We start from the raw sequence: 15,943 nt of genomic DNA, 5'->3' as shown, positions 1-15,943 counted from the left end.
GAAGACAGGGTTCCAGAGGTTTTGAGGCCAGATCCTGACCCCCTTGCCTTCACAGCCAGACCTCAATTGCTGATGGGGTGGCTCTCGGGTCAAAGTGGGACGGCGAGCAAGAACAAAATGCGGTCGCCTGAACTGTGGGCAGCGGGGAGGCGGAAGGAAAAGCCGCTGCTCCCACAATTACAACCGCGATTCCCAAAGTCAACCAGGGAAGATCAAAAAAAGGAGACAGATCCCACAAGCCCCCCGCCACTCGGGATGAGGCGCTCTGCGATTGGGCCGCGCGGGTGTCACTCAAGGGCACTGAGTCTAGAAAAGGCACCCGGCCGCAGGCAAAGCCCCCACACATCCGAGGACTGTGGTGGGGGTTGCGTCGTGTGGCCGTCGTCCCCCCACCCCCGCCCTGAGCCCATCAGCACACTTAGGGTTCTGCTAAGTCCATGTCTTCCGAGCCTCGTCCCCTTGCCCCCCGCGACTGACCGCTCCCCGCAGGCCGGCGACCACTCACCTGGCCGGGGCTCCCACAGTGGATGTCAGCGTCAGGCGAGCGGCCTCTCGCGACCGTTAAACTCGAGGGAGCGTGCGCGCGCCCGTCGTCCTGCCTGTGATTGGCTGCACGAAAGGGGGCGGAGACGGTCGCACCGCGGAGCGTCTGTCCTTCTCCCCTTTCTCTTCCCGCCCCTTTCTCCAAAGGGGGAGGTCCTACGCTTGGGAACTCGGAGGGGGCGGAGCTTCTGCGAAGCCCTCCCGTCTGATTGGTTCTCTGGGAACGTACATGCCACGCTAAAAATAGCTTCCGCTCTCCGCATGCGCAGTTGGTAAGAATGAGCCCAGGGCAAGTGAGGGAAGCGACGGTGGGAGTACTGCGCGTGCGCAAACCCAGGAGTGCGCTTTCGATGCACCTTCTGCAGTGGTTCCTGTTACCCCAGAAAGTGGCGGGTGGGAGACCACGTCCGCAGCCAGGTAAGCGTCCGTGGAGCAGCCAGCCGCCTGTACGGTTGCCTGCGATTGTCAAGGACTCTGAAGAGAGGACTGGGAGCTAGGAAGCCTGACTTTCCCAGCTTGCGGTCCTGATTCGTGCAACCAATTGACCTGAGACACCGCTGGCGGTGAGGTGCAACTTGTCCAGACACTAAGCTAAGTTTTCTCTGCACCTGGTTTACCCTAAGCTGCTGGGGGTCTTTCCCGGGGCTCTTCAAGGACTGGTGTGGGGAGGGGAGGACAGCTCACCGCCTTGGAGAAAACGGGTCCACCGAGGCCCGAGAAGAAATGGAAAGAGCTTCATTTACTTGTCCAACAGAGCTCTATAGATCTCTTAGCACGAAGCAGGTGCTGTTCCAAGCTGGCACATAGTAGGTGTCAGCATGGCTCTTGCCAGGCCTTTCAAGGACGACAAAGAATCTGTGCCCCTTCCTGGAGGCCCCACCATTTCATTCTCTCTGTTCAGTTCACTTTTTTTTTTAATATTTATTTATTTTTGAGGGAGCATGAGCAGGGGAAGGGCAGAGAGAGGGAGAGAGAGGATCCGAAGCTGGCTCCGAGAGCCGTTAGCAGAGAGCTGTGAGATCAGGACCTGAACCGAGGTCAAATGCTTAAGCGACTGAGCCACCCAGGCACCCCTGTTGAGTTCACATTCTTAAGACTAGTTAACCTTTAAGGCCAGCTCTTAGATTTCCCTCCAGGGTTCCTGGGTCCAAAGTGAAAGAACTTTGCTAGCCCTATCATGTAGCTATGGCTGAAAAGCCAGGATGGACCGTGAAATGTTATTGGCAGGAATGACAGATCTTCGAGGCATTCCATGTCATCTGAGCTTCCTAACAATTCTGTCTCAAAGAGTAAAAATTCAGTCTGTGTCCAAAACCCCCTCTGTATATGATAGATTTCAAGCTTAAATAAACTTAATCCACACCCGCCCCATTGTGTTAATCCATCTGTGCTCATGTAATACCTCACTAAAATCAAAATCAAACTAATTCTAAGCACATGGCTCTGACTTCAGTGGTATTTCAAGCCCACCAAAAAAAAAAAAGTTTTATCACTAATTTCATTTGGTCATAATTGAACATAATTTCAGTTGTCTGTTATTTGAGACATTGTAGAATCTTTTTTTTTAACGTTTATTTATTTTTGAGAGACACAGAGAGACAGAGAACGAGCAGGGGAGGAACAGAGAGAAAGGGAGACACAGAATCCGAAGCAGGCTCCAGGCTCTGAGCTGTCAGCACAGAGCCCGACGTGGGGCTCGAACCCACGAACCGCGAGATCATGACCTGAGCCGAAGTCAGTTGCTTAACTGACTGAGCCACCCAGGTGTCCCAAGACATTGTAGAATCTTTTACACTCAGAAGAACTGAGAAGTGTGAATTACTGAGACATCTCCAGGCAGACCGAGTTGTGTTTCCTTACAAGAAAAAATATTAACCCCAAAATTGAGTACTGGTGATTAGTTCCTAACCATGCAAGAGGCAGATGATCACTTATGGCTGCAAAATCCAATGGGTTCTGTTCAGTTTGAGGATGTAGGTTTTTGGGTTTTTTTTGGTTTTGGCTGTGTGGTTTTAGGTAACTTTTTATCTATTAATGTCCTAATAAGCCAGTGTATTCAGGAGTTACTATTCTGGTTAACCAAGTTTTCTTGGTTTTTTTTGTCGTTTTTTGTTGTTGTTGTTTTAATATTTATTTTTGAGAGAGAGAGACAGAGTGTGAGCAGGGGAGGGGCAGAGAGAGAAGGAAATACAGAATCCGAAGCAGGCTCCAGGCTCTGAGCTGTCAGCACAGAGCCTGACCAAGGGGTCAAACTCAGGAATGACGACATCATGACCTAAGCTGAAGTCAGATGCCTAACTGACTGAGCCACCCAGGCCCCTGTTTTTGTTTTGTTAATGTTTATTTATTTTTGAGAGAGAGAGAGAGAGAGACAGAGTGTGATCAGGGGAGGGACAGAGAGAGAGGGAGACACAGAATCAGAAGCAGGCTCCAGGCTCTGAGCTATCAGCACAGAGCCCAATGTGGGGCTCAAACTCACGAACCATGAGACCATGACCTGAGCCGAAGTCAGACGCTTAACCAACTGAGCCACTCAGGCGGCCCTAAAAAAGTAGTTTTTAAAACCCATAGACATTATTTCTGAATGTAGAAAACAGAAGTAGAGGCTTCAGAAATTCCAGTAAATGTATAATAACTTCATCTAATCTAAACCTGCCACCCATCCTGGAGATTTTGCACTATTTGTGTGCAAGCTGACACCACTATTTTATGCCCTTTATGATGGTATGATTACTATAGGACTTTATCATAACAAATTGCTCAAGTATCTCTTTGACCTTGAAGGCTTCACACTGACAGCTTTTGAGCGGAGATCTTTTTTTTTTTTTTTTTTTGAGCAGAGACCTTTCACGTTGGTGTGGATAAGACCAGGCTGTGCAGTCATAATGGCTGATAATAGCTTACAGCATTTGGTTTCTGTTAACCCTAGGGTTGCTACTCTTTGATTATTATGTCCAAACTGTTTGTCACGGGGGGGGGGGCAGTTCTCTACAGCAAAAAATATATATATATGAGGAACATTAAAACTTTATAGTTTAATTATTAAACATGAAATCGTCGGATATATATTTAAGTTTTTTCAGGGCACCCGGGTAGCTCATGAGTGATAGAGTGGTAGATTGTGAGCATCCGACTCTTGATTTCAGCTAGGGTCATGATCCCAGGGTTGTGGGATCAAGCCCCACGTCGGGCTCCGCACTGAGTACGGAGACAGCTTGGGATTCTCTCCCTCTGCCCCTTTCCCCTGCTCGCACGCTCTCTCTCTCTCAAATTTAAAAAAAAAAAAAAATTTAAATATAAATTTTTTCATCTTTCTTGTCCTTCACAGTTTTTCTTCCTATATGAGATAATCCCTAATGATCTTCATGTTTAAACCAGGACTTGCTTGGATGCAGGTGGTTTATCTTTCAATGTGAGCCTGCTGAGAAGTCACACTGTATTCGTGGCATCATAATTATCTCCTGGCACCTGATTTCATAGACCACAATTATGACCTCACCAAATAGCATGTCTTTGGTAACCTCATGGTTTTCAAGTACTTCTTAAATTGGACCGTACCAACTGAAATAATTTGCAGGTCACTGTTCTAGATGCCTTTTCACTCTGAGCCTGGCTGGCTCAGTTGGAAGAGCACGTCACTCTTGGGATCTTGGGGTCATGAGTTCGAGCCCCATGTTGCGGGTAGAGATGACTTAATTTAAAAAAAAAAAAATTTTTTTTTTTAAAGCCTATGAAACAATCAGTTTGCAGGTTAGGTTTGTGGGATAAGACCACAATTTATATGGTGTGTTAGTCAGAGGCTCTTTAGCGTTATAGTTTAGGGATCTGAAGTACTCCTAAGTGCTCAATGTTTGTGGAGATTTGTATTTTTTTTTTTCTCATTGTAGGTGGTATCACTTCCACTTTACAGATGATGAAATATGACCAAAGTTGCACAGTGAGCAAATCATGAAGCCAAGACAGTGACTATAGGCAGTGTGGCCTTTCAGGGACAAAAAAATTAAAGGAAGAATCAAGAAGAGAAAGTTGAGGAAAATGAGCTAACACTTTTAAGGAGCTGGAGAAGGAACATCTAGAGATGTTATGAAAGGTGAAGGGAAAAGGGATAAAAAGAAAGCTGTCGAAATGATAAGTTTAGTTTAAAAATGGAATACCTGGGGCTCCTGGGTGACTCAGTCAGTTGAGCGTCTGACTTCAGCTCAGGTCATGATCTCACGGTTCATGAGTTCGAGCCCCGCGTCGGGCTTGCTGCTGTCGGCAGGGAGCCTGCTTCAGATCCTCTGTCCCCCTCTCTCTACCTCTCCCCCACTTGCACTCTCTCAAAAATTAATGAAACATTAAAAATAATTAATAATAATAATAATAATAATAATGGGATACCCAATGTTCTTCCAAGATAAGTCTTCCTGAGTTAATCCCTTTTTTTCTTTATTTGTGTCAAATATGATAATATACTTGAAAAGTACCTTGAAAGCATCTAAGTCCTAAACGAATACAAGGTATCAATCATGATAATGGAGGCGTTGAGAATTTAAGAACATGTAAAGTGTTATTACTGCTGCTTTTTCATGTGTTTCTGCCTTATTTTAACAGTTGGGGGCACCTGGGTGGCTCAGTCGGTTAAGCGTCCGTCTCTTGATTTCGGCTCAGGTCACGATCTCACAGATTTGTGAATTCGAGTCCCACAATGAGTCCCACATCAAGCCTGCTTGGGATTCCGTCTCTCCCCCTCTCTGTCTGCTCCTCCCCTGCTCATTCTCTCTCCCTCTCAAAATAAATAAACTTAAAAAATTATAATTAAACCGCAGGTGATAAAATTATAAAGTAACTGTTAGATGCCATAAATAGAGGAAAAATCACAGCACTGCACACAAATAGGACAGGTGTCATTCTCTGTGGATTCAGAGTTTTCTGTTAAAAAAAAACAAAACAGAATGGGATGTTAGTGTCATGTGAATTGAAAGCCTTTCTCTTTATCTCCTTCATGAGTTGTCTCTTGAGCTCTGTTACGTGGAGACCAGACCTGGCGCAGTCCCCAGCTGGGCATTTCCTGCTCAATCTATTATGCTCGTCTTATTTGAGAAATAATCCTCTGCCAGCACTTCCTGTGAGTGAAAGGCACCTTATCTTCAGGGCAAACCCCCAAGCCCAGGAAAGGACTTGGTCTGTTTCAGGCCTGAGCCGCGGCCCCGTCGTTCCTTTCCAGGAGGTGCTCTAGCCCCTGCAAGGACTTCAGACACGCAGAACAGAGGGACAAGTTAGTTGGAGCCCATGGGAAACGGCTGCTTTTTTTTAACTCCCATTTTCCAGGGCGCACCGAAACATACTAGGCAACATGGATTATGATTAAGCATTTCTCAGAAAGTCATTCTCTCACTTAGCTTCTGGTGCCATCAGCTGGCCATTTTGTCCTTTTCAAGCTTCACCACCACACATCCGCCTATTCCAGCAGTCACCGTTTCTGGTCCCTCAGGATCGATCAGGTCATTGTTTCGCGACTTGTCACTTTCAGTCCTGTTACGGAGAGGGAAACAGGACCGTGACCAAGAAGGTTGTCGGCACTCCAGAATTCTGGCCTCAACTTCTTAAATATTACATGAGAAACACCAGTTTCTAGAAGCGTCTGTCCCAACAGATGAAAGAACTTGCTCGTTCCTGTGTCCTAGTACAGTGCTTCTCAGACTTTGGGAGTGTGACTCTGAATCACCTGTGGATCTTCATAAAATGCAGGTTCTCAGCTCGGAAGTCTGGGGTAGGGCGTGAGAGTCTCCATTCCTAACAAGCTCCCAAGTGGTTATGTTGCTACCGCTCTGCGGACCATAATGAGGAGAAAGATTCTGGAGCTACGCTGTCTGATAGGGTAGATTTTGAAGACTTCATATAAATAATAAGGTGTGCATAATTTTTATATTGATTACATATTGAAATGATATTTTGGCCATACCAGGTTAATATAGTAAGTAAAGTATATTAAATGTGTATCTTTCAAATATGTTAACATTCATTTCATCAGTTTCTTATTACTGTTTTGAGTTTATTTTTATTACTTTTTTATAAATGTTTTTAAATATTTATTTTTGAGAGAGAGCACGAGTGGGGAAGGGGCAGAGAGAGGGAGACACAGAATCCAAAGCAGGCTCCAGACTCAGCTTTTGGCACAGAGCCTGACGCAAGGCAGGAACCCACGAACCGCGATATCATGACCTGAGCCTAAGTCGGACGCTCAACCGACTGAGCTACCCAGGCACCCCAGTTTTGTTTTGTTTTGTTTCGTTAAGATTTTATTTTTAAGTGCTCTCTGCACCCAATTTGGGGCTTAAACTTCCAACCCCAAGATCAAGAGTGACATTTTGCACCGACTGAGCCAGCCAGGTGCCCCTTTTTACTGTTTTTGAGGTGATTACTAGAAAATTTAGAATTTCACACGTGGCCTACATTATGTTCAGGTCGGACAACGCTGTTCTAGAACACATTATTGGCGTTCTTTTTTCGGATGACCCCATTTCTCAGTCCCCTGGTTACCATTTCACATTCCCTATTAGCTCAAATCCATATGCATTCAGTTCTTTCTGTGTTTTCTGTTCCCACCATTACTGTCCTTCACACCTTCCTCATCGCCATCTTTTCCATCGTCGTCCCAGGACCCCATCCAGTATTTAGACGCTCCCAAGAGCCACCACCCAGGCAGCACCTTTGCTCAGAGCTTTTGGCCATGACTCTCGCAATGGGGTTCCTGGAGGCAAGAGCCTCACCAGGGAGCTGGTTAGGAATACAGAGTCTCAGGCGCCACCCCAGGCCTAATGAAGCAGGATCCTGGTTTGCAGGATTCCCAGGGATTTGTCTCTCTCAAGAGCTTTACCGGTTGCCTTTCCTAAAGCACCCTGTTCCCATTGAGCTCCACATCTGTTCTTTCATTTGGCTTTGATGAAGTCTCTCCGAGGTTGAGACAATATGAAAGTTGTGGCTAAGAGAAAATAGTTTCTCTCTCTGTCTCTCAGAAGAATAAACAGTGAATTTGGGGCAAATGGCATCCGGAAGGGGAGTCCAGAGATTGAAATCCTATGACTTCCTGCAAATGGATTCAGATACCCTTATCTGTCTTGGAGGCACAACGGGAAAGGCATCAGCATCCCCTTTGCCCGTCTCAGGAGCATTAATGCTGCAGGCGAAGCGAGCCTCGCCTTGCTGCATCTGCTTTATGTCTGACTGTTGGCCACAGTCACGGGCCACATCCCAGAGCAGACCACACCACCCCTGCAGCTAGACGTCTTCCTGGGTTTGGGTTGGCCACGGAGGCCTGAGGCGGGAATGTGTGGCGGCTGGGTCCAGGTCAGGAGAGGAGGCACCTAACAGAATGCAGATTCCAAGTCTCAGTAATGAGCACGCCAAGGGACTCGGGCACAGTAACCAAGAACCACCGCTCTCTGTGGCATCTTCTCCATTCCGGGCTACAGCACGTGTCAGATTTCGGGGCATCTTAATTTCTCATTTATGCAACAGGCCCCCTGGGTTCCCTGAGACCCACGCCCGGCACATAGGAGGTGTTGGAAACATTCATTGAACAAATGAACGTTCCCTTTTGTAAAGTCCTAACTCCCGTTATCTCTGACCTGACCAAGTGGGAAGGGACTGGGACAGCGAGAGAGGCTTTAAGCCCAACTGCATCAGCCGTTGGGGGCTGAAGCCGTCAGAGGAACAGCAGCACTGAGGCGACGCCGGGGTGGAGAGCCAGCCCTGAATGGAGGCGCACGCTCACAGAAAGGAACTGGGGCAAGCTGTCATGACTCCTGGTTTCCCTCTGCCAGCACTTGTTACCATTTGTCCTTTTCTCTTTTTTAATGTCACAATGAGCTCTAATTGAAGATGCTTGTATTGTTCCCCCAAAGACTTTGGGTTGCTCTGCAGGTATCACAAAAACTGAAACCCAATCCGTATTCTTCTCTGGGCTTTGGGGAAGCGGAACCACGGGTGAGTTTGTCATTTTGAGCAGTCGTTGGCGTAGAGCCAAAGCTCCAGGAGATACTACAAGTATTTAGAATCGTCCGATTGGCTGTTGGAATTAGCTGTTAAACAAAGCAGCCAGTAACTGAACACCGGGGGCCTTCGTGAACTCCAGTTGGGTGGGAGACCTTCTAGCGTGTGTGTCGGCTCTGAACTAGGACAGAAAGGTAGAGATTGGAAACACAGCAGGCCGGGGACAGAGCAGCTGATAAACGCACTCTCCTCTCCGCCCTTTGTCTGGGAGTTTTGCCTTGTCTCCGACTCTCTTCCTTTCTTTGTCCCTGCACTCAATTCCAAGGCTGCCCTGGCCGGTCAGATTTACCAACCAGCGGAAGAGAAACCCCAAGGGAGGCCCTGGGCTTGAGTTCCACAACAAATCTGATCCAGGGACTAGATGCTGTCTGGTACACAAAGGGATCTTGTTCTGTGGATTGAAAGCAGAAATAAGGGAAAGGGGAATTTTGGGCATCGACTCAGTCTCATTCACTTCACTCGGTTACAGGGGAGCGGATTCTTTGTTGCAGCGATTTCAGAAAAGCGCCTGAGTTTATGGGTTTATCGTTTCTCTGCTCCTGAGCGGACTTTGGAGAGACCTGACACACGATAAACAAACCCGGTTGTTGTTTTTAAGTGGCACCGGCACACTCTGTTTCAAAATCTAGCCCCTCGCAGCCACAGAGCATCTTGCCAATGCCACGCTAGTCCTCGCCCCCAGGGACTGACCTACACGCTGAATGGCGTACTTTTCAGAAAGAAGTTACGAGTTTAGGGGTGCCTGGGTGGCCCGCTCAGTTAAGCATCCGGTTTCGGCTCAGGTCATGATCTCCCGGTTTGTGGGTCCGAGCCCCACGCCGGGCGCCATGCTGACAGCTCAGAGCCTGGAGCCTGCTTCGGATTCTCTCTCTCTCTCTCTCTCTCTCTCTCTCTCTCTCTGTCTCTCTACCCCTCCCCCGCTCGTGCTGTCTCTCTCTCTCTCAAAAATAAAACACTTGTTTAAAGAAAAGAAAGGAAGGAAGGAAGAAGTTACGAGTTTAGACTACAATGTCAGAGAATTGAAAATTAGCATTGGCATAAGGCTTGAAAAGCAGATTTCATTGTTTTTATTTTCCATAGAGGGAGAGAGACGAACACCTTACTGTCACTCTAGAGATGGCCAGTGTCATCTCAGGGCCGGCTGAAAGGACTACTCAGATAGATACACGTAAAATGACAGAAGTGCACGTAGTTACAAGGCAGCAATGCCCAGCAGCATGTGTCTGCATTGAGCTTCCACAAAGCTAGTTGGAGACCAGCGTGGGCTCAGTGGAAGTCAGCAGCCAGACCTGACATCCCACGACAACAAAGGTAAATGAGCCAAGAGCAAGCCTGCAGGAAGTATTTGGTGCAGGTTAAGCTACTTGTGGCTTAGGCACACGCCACTTCCTACCTATGTTGGAGACCGGGGGCCATCAGGTGGAATTTACAGGGTCTCAAACGGTAAAAGCAGCTATTTAGAGTCTGAAAGGAAGCAGCAGTTGTTAAAAAGGGCCGCACATCCCTTTTTAGCGCCCGCGCCCTCTCGGATCAAGAAGCGTCAAGCAAGGGAGCGGCACCTCATAGTTCCCATAATCCACCTGAGTGACAGGAGTTTTGCTACAAATTGGTCTCAAAACAGATCTTTCCGGGATATATATATTTTTCTCTGATCTTTATGCCTGTGCGGGATGGGTGGAGAAGGGCTTATTCACCCATTTTCCAGATAAGACGGGCCCCCGTTGTGACTTGTCCCTGTCCGCATGGCGAGGTTACCGATCTTTGAAAGGAGCTAACACCTTTCAGCTCGCTCTGCCCTCTTCCCCTGGAAGCAAAGGCCCGTGGGACCACCATGTTCTAGGAGCTCCTGTCCATACTGTTACCTGTCAGCTGAGACACTTCAGCCTTCTGCTACGTCGGGAGCAGCTATTTAAATCCAGTGGTTCAATACTGCTTACTTGGGAGTGCCTGGGTGTCTCAGTCGGTTAAGCATCTGACTTCGGCCCAGGTCGTGATCTCACGGTTTGTGGGTTCGAGCCCCGTGTCGGGCTCTGTGCTGACGGCTCAGAGCCTGGAGCCTGTTTCAGACTGTGTCTCCCTCTCTCTCTCTGCCCCTCCCCTGCTCCCACTCTCTGTCTCTCTCTCAAAAATAAATAAGCGTTAAAAAAAATTGTCTAAATAAATACTGCTTTCTTTTTTTAGCATCTTCTGACTAGACTCCAAGCTCCATGAAGACAGAGGCTTCGCTCTTTTCCGCCTCGCACCACTCACTACACCCCGTGTGGCATTTTGAACCTAACAGGCACCTTACTAAAAATGCGCTGATTTGATGGTTCCAGTAAGGAGCGCCACTTGGATCACGTTATTGGCAGTGCGTCTGAGGGAACAGATGTTCCTATTCAAATCCATGAAACTGGAAACATTAAAAAACAACAATCATGACATTGATTGATAGTGATATTTACCGTGTCAGACTGTGTAAGCTCAGCTATAAAATAGACTCGCATACTGTCGTTCTTTACATTTTCATTTCAAAGATTCTCAAACGTTGAAATAACGCCGCTTGACTCAGATCCTAATTCCTGCGTGATGCTCTGTATAATATTTCCTTAGCGAATTACGGCCCTCTTCTGTTGTGTGTCACACACTCAAAACCTCTCCTCCCTGAGAAAACGGCACCTCCGGGTGCTTCGAAGATATTTTCAGTCCATCATAAGAAAACATGTATCCGCTGGCAGGGAGCGTGCTGCTAAGACCACGGGAGGTCAACGCAAGGCTCGACGCTCTGTCTTTGCCAGTTTCCTAAATACCTTGGTGACGGGTGGGGGGCCGTCGTCTGAACTGGTTTCTAAAAGGTCGTCCTAGATCCCGAAGTGTCCTCTTGGGAGCAAACGCGTCTTCCTGAAAGGCTGTCTTTCTTCCTCCAACTCAGGTCCTCAACAAGCAGAGCTCCTCTCCATGAGTACCTCGGGTTTCTTTCGTTGGCCCGCACCGCTGGCCAGAATGTGCACGGCGCCGTGGGGACTCGGGCTTCGGGGGAAGCCAGCGCCGTTAGCCCCGGGAGCGGCAGTCACCGCGGTCCAGATGGCAGGCAGGAGGGACCGCCCCGCTCTGCTGCCTCCCCTGGATGAGCGTGACCTTGAAGAGCAGTTCGTGAAAGGGCACGGTCCGGGGGGCCAGGCAACCAACAAAACCAGCAACTGTGTGGTGCTGAAGCACATCCCCTCGGGCATCGTCGTCAAGGTAGAGGAGGAAGCCCGCTGGGGGTCCCTGGGTTTCGGGGGGGGGGGGGGGGCTTGAGTGACGGCGGTGGTGGGCTGAGGTGCGTTCTCCTTGCGGCCCGGTTCAGTTGGCGCTGCAGATCCCACCTCCGGCCCTGAGGCAGAGCCTCAGAAGCTTCCTTCCGGGGGCCCGTGGCGCCAGGGGACACCTGCGGGCCTGGCATCCGGCAGGCAGCGCGGTTCTCGCAGAGCCGTGGGGTGTTTGCAGTCCGGCAGAAGCCGCGGGGTCCCCGAGCAGCACGCTGGCCTGGGGTGTCTGCCCGCCGTCCCGGCCCTCAGCGACCTGGCCGTGTCCCTCCGTCCCCTCTTGGGTAAATGTCAGTGACACCCGCCCTTCTGAGCGTGAGGTAACAGGGGCGAAGCCTCTCTAGCCCTCGGAGTAAACACGCGACGGCTGGCTGCCTGTAGGAGTCTTCCCTTTTTGTACCAAAACCAATCTCCGATCAGAGCATCACCAGCTCTCAGCACGGTTCGAAGCCCCCAGAAATACGGAAATGCTTTTTCCCCGTTTTCCTGGCTTGTAAGTAGTGGCCCCGCTGCCTCAGTGGAGCTGGCAGTCCCTTCTGAGTGGCCCAAGGGCCCGAGGGGCGGCCCGGGCAGAGGAACAGAGGAGATGGCGAAGCCGCTGTTCCGTGTGCCGGCGGTACTAACCGCAGCGACGTCCGTCACATCCACACGTGGTAGGCGCCGTGCAATGAGGCGCACAGTCTTTGTCCTCATGAGCCCTCCTGCCTTACCTTTTCCACAGTACAAGTGCGGAATCAGGCACAGAGAGGTTAAGTAACTTGCCCAAGATCCCACAGCCGCAGGCATCAACCGAGAGCAAGCCCACAGTCTGGCTCCGAACAACTGTTTTTTCACTGCCAAGTTTTTGAGCCAAGAGCCTATCAACTAAAAACCTCACTCGCTTTTCTTTTTTTCTCAATCGCTTTTTTCCTCCTTGAGAAACGGTGTCATTCATGAGCAACAAATAAAATTCTGAAACCTGACACGGTTTTTGTTTAACTATTTTATAACCTCACTGCAGATTCGCCTTTAGTAGTATGCTTTGACTCTGATTTCACAGGCTTTATCAGATAGCTTTGCAAGGCGCTCACCCTTCCTAACTCAGGTATGACATAATCACTGTTACGGTTGATTAATAATAAAGATGCTATCTCCCTCCTTGAGACAGAAGTTTACATTTATAAATTTTTCTAAGTTTATTTTGAGAGAGAGAGAGAGAACACGAGGAAAGAGAGGGAGAGAGAGAATCCCAGATTCCACACATCAGTGCAGAGCTCAACGCGGGGCTCAAATTCACAAACCACAAGATCGTGACCTGAGCTGAAGTCAGACGCTTAACTGACTAAGCTGCCCGGGCGCCCCCAGAATTTTACATTTATAAATGGTGCAGAGTGTTTGTTCCCTGGCCACAAGCTAGACATAGCAATTGATATTTTCAAAACCATTTGGGGACGTTATGTTACTGCTGTCATTGCTTCCGAACAAAGCAACGCTCTTAATTACAAATAATCACAGAAGAAGCCACATCATACGTATGCGGGAGGGTGGGGCAGGGCGAGGGCGGAGCAGAGCAGAGGCAGGAGGGCAATATGGTCTTTGTTGTGTCCAGAATGAACTTTTTCACGGTGTGAATTACTGTCTCTTGCAGTGCCATCAGACAAGATCAGTCGATCAGAACAGAAAGCTAGCCCGGATAATCCTACAAGAGAAAGTGGATATTTTCTACAACGGCGAAAACAGTCTTGTCTACAAAGAAAAACGGGAGGCAGAGAAGAAAAAGCAAGAGAGGAAAAAAAGAGCAAAGGAAACTCTAGAAAAAAAGAAACTCCTGAAAGAACTGTGGGAATCAAGTAAAAACGTCCACTGAGAAAGAATTAGAAATGCTTTTTTGTTTGTTTGTTTTGTTTTCAAGTAATCTCTACACCCAATGTGGGGCTTGAACTCGACCCTGAGATCAAGAGTCGCACGCTCCACTGACTGAGCCGCCAGGCACCCCTGAAAGAACAGCAGATTCTGACTAAAGAACCTGCCAGATGCTTCCAGGGAATAACGGTGGGGAGTTCTATTCCACCTCAAGCATTACTATAGTGTTTCTGTATTTTTAACCGACTTCAAATTTTAAATAAAAAAAAATTTTTTTTTTCAACGTTTATTTATTTTTGGGACAGAGAGAGACAGAGCATGAACGGGCGAGGGGCAGAGAGAGAGGGAGACACAGAATCGGAAACAGGCTCCAGGCTCCGAGCCGTCAGCCCAGAGCCTGATGCGGGGCTCGAACTCCCGGACCGCGAGATCGTGACCTGGCTGAAGTCGGACGCTCAACCGACTGCGCCACCCAGGCGCCCCAAAATCAAAAATTTTTTAATGGCGGACTAAACTGGTGGATAGAGATACACTTTTTTTTTAAGTTTTATTATTTTGAGAGAGAGAGCAGGGGAGGGGCAGAGAGAGAAGGAGAGAATCCTAAGCAAGGCTCCACACTTACCACAGAGTCCAATGCGGGCCTTGAATTCACAAAGCATGAGATCATGACTTGAACTGAAATGGAGAGTCCAACGCTCAACCAAAGGAGCCACCTAGATGCCCCTAAATGTGTTTTTTTGTGTGTGTTTTTTTTAAGTGTAGGGGCGCTTGGGTGACTCGGTTGGTTAAGCATCCAACTTCAGCTCAGGTCGTGATCTCGCGGTTTGTGGATTTGAGCCCTGCGTCAGGCTCTGTACTGACAGCTCGGAGCCTGGAGCTGCTTCGGATTCTGTGTCTCCCTCTCTCTCTGCTCCTACCCCACTCACGCTCTGACTCTCTCTCTCTCTCAAAAATAAACAAATATTAAAAAAAAAAAAGTTTATTCATTTGGGGTACCTGAGTGGCTAAGTCGATTGAGCATCTGACTCTTGGTTTCAGCTCAGGTCATGATCTCACAGTTCGTGGGTTTGAGCCCCACGTCAGGTTCTGTGCTGACAGTGCGGAGCCTGCTTGGGACTCTCTCTCTCCCTCTCTCTCTGCCCCTCCCCCCCACTCTCTTTCAAAGTAAATAAACTTTAAAAAATACTATTATTAAAAAATAAAAGTGTATTCATTTATTTAGAGAGAGGGCACGTGTGCAAGTAGGGGAGGGGAAGAGAGAGAATCCCAAGTAGGCTTTTTGCTGTCAACGAGGCGCCCAACACGGGGCTCAAATTCTTGAAATGCGAGATCATGACCTAAGCCAAAGTCAGACGCTCAACTGGCTGAGCCACCCAGGCGCCCTAGAGATGCACATTTTGAGAATAAAACTATAAAGAGACACACAGAAGTCATTACTGTAAAAGGACAGCAGCTACTTTTTGTGGGGAGGAAGGGGGTCGCCACGAGGTGACACTCAGAGGGGTGTCGGATGGCTGGCGGTAGTTAGAAGGATGTCACCATATCTTTTTAAGCTACACATTTGTGTATCTTGTTTTATTATCAAAAAAGAAAACATTAATAAGGTCCATTTTGGGGGCAGGGGGGAACTGTGGAATTGAGCCAAACATTAATGGCATTTAGCGCCACCGTTCATCCACTGGGAGGTCATGGCTAGGTGATACTTGACATCCCTTAGCTTAACGTCAGGCTAAGAGAATGAGAGAAAACCACGTGGAGAAAGATGTACACGTCAGTAAGTTACTTGCCCATTTACCCCATTAACTTAATAGACTGTATGTTGCCAAATATCCTCTCTGATGTCAAAATACACACAATGGGGGCACCTGGCTGGCTCAGTCAGTAGAGCACGCAATGCTTGAGGGTTGTGAGTTCGAGCCCCACGTGGGGTTTAGAGCTTACTTAAAAAGAAAAAAATATATATATACCCGACATTCCCTAGGAGTTGACTTATAAGTTGATTTACGAGATGAAGGCCCAGAACCTGATTTGTTTGCGAATTTGTGCAACACCGATCACTCAAGCTGCATTTGACCCTACAACTGTTTGGGGTTTTTAGGCATGAGTAGTAGCTTGGCTTGTCAGAACACATCTGGAGTTCACACATAACACAAGTAGGGGGAAGAAGCCATGAGGCGAGAAGGCCCATGTCGTGGTCTGCAGTCAAAACCAGCCCATTCCGCAGGCACAGACGGCAC

At 48.3% G+C, this 15,943-nt stretch overlaps 1 protein-coding gene across 1 annotated transcript; it reads left to right on the top strand.

The window, feature by feature from the left end:
• Window positions 1-896: 896 nt before the first annotated feature.
• MTRFR (mitochondrial translation release factor in rescue) lies at window positions 897-13,800 on the top strand. Its single transcript, XM_047088549.1, has 3 exons — window positions 897-960; window positions 11,489-11,799; window positions 13,492-13,800. Exons 2-3 carry the CDS (start codon window positions 11,515-11,517, stop codon window positions 13,708-13,710), a joined length of 504 nt encoding a protein of 167 aa, XP_046944505.1. The 5' UTR covers window positions 897-960; window positions 11,489-11,514; the 3' UTR covers window positions 13,711-13,800.
• Window positions 13,801-15,943: the final 2,143 nt, after the last annotated feature.

The sequence above is a fragment of the Lynx rufus genome, unplaced genomic scaffold, assembly GCF_022079265.1.
Source record: "Lynx rufus isolate CCGP_SWC_20201006 ecotype Redwood Valley unplaced genomic scaffold, mLynRuf1.p SCAF_24, whole genome shotgun sequence".
NCBI classification, from domain to species: domain Eukaryota; kingdom Metazoa; phylum Chordata; class Mammalia; order Carnivora; family Felidae; genus Lynx; species Lynx rufus.
Note: the sequence above shows the minus strand (reverse complement) of the source record. Positions and strands in the feature narration are given on the sequence as shown.

What these genes read in the sequence shown, in the direction of transcription:
- MTRFR (XM_047088549.1), top strand. Translation starts at nt 11,515, where the DNA reads ATGAGTACCTCGGGTTTCTTTCGTTGGCCCGCACCGCTGGCCAGAATG. An exon ending in CCTCGGGCATCGTCGTCAAG is followed by an intron (nt 11,800 to 13,491) that starts GTAGAGGAGGAA and finishes TGTCTCTTGCAG; the next exon opens with TGCCATCAGACAAGATCAGT.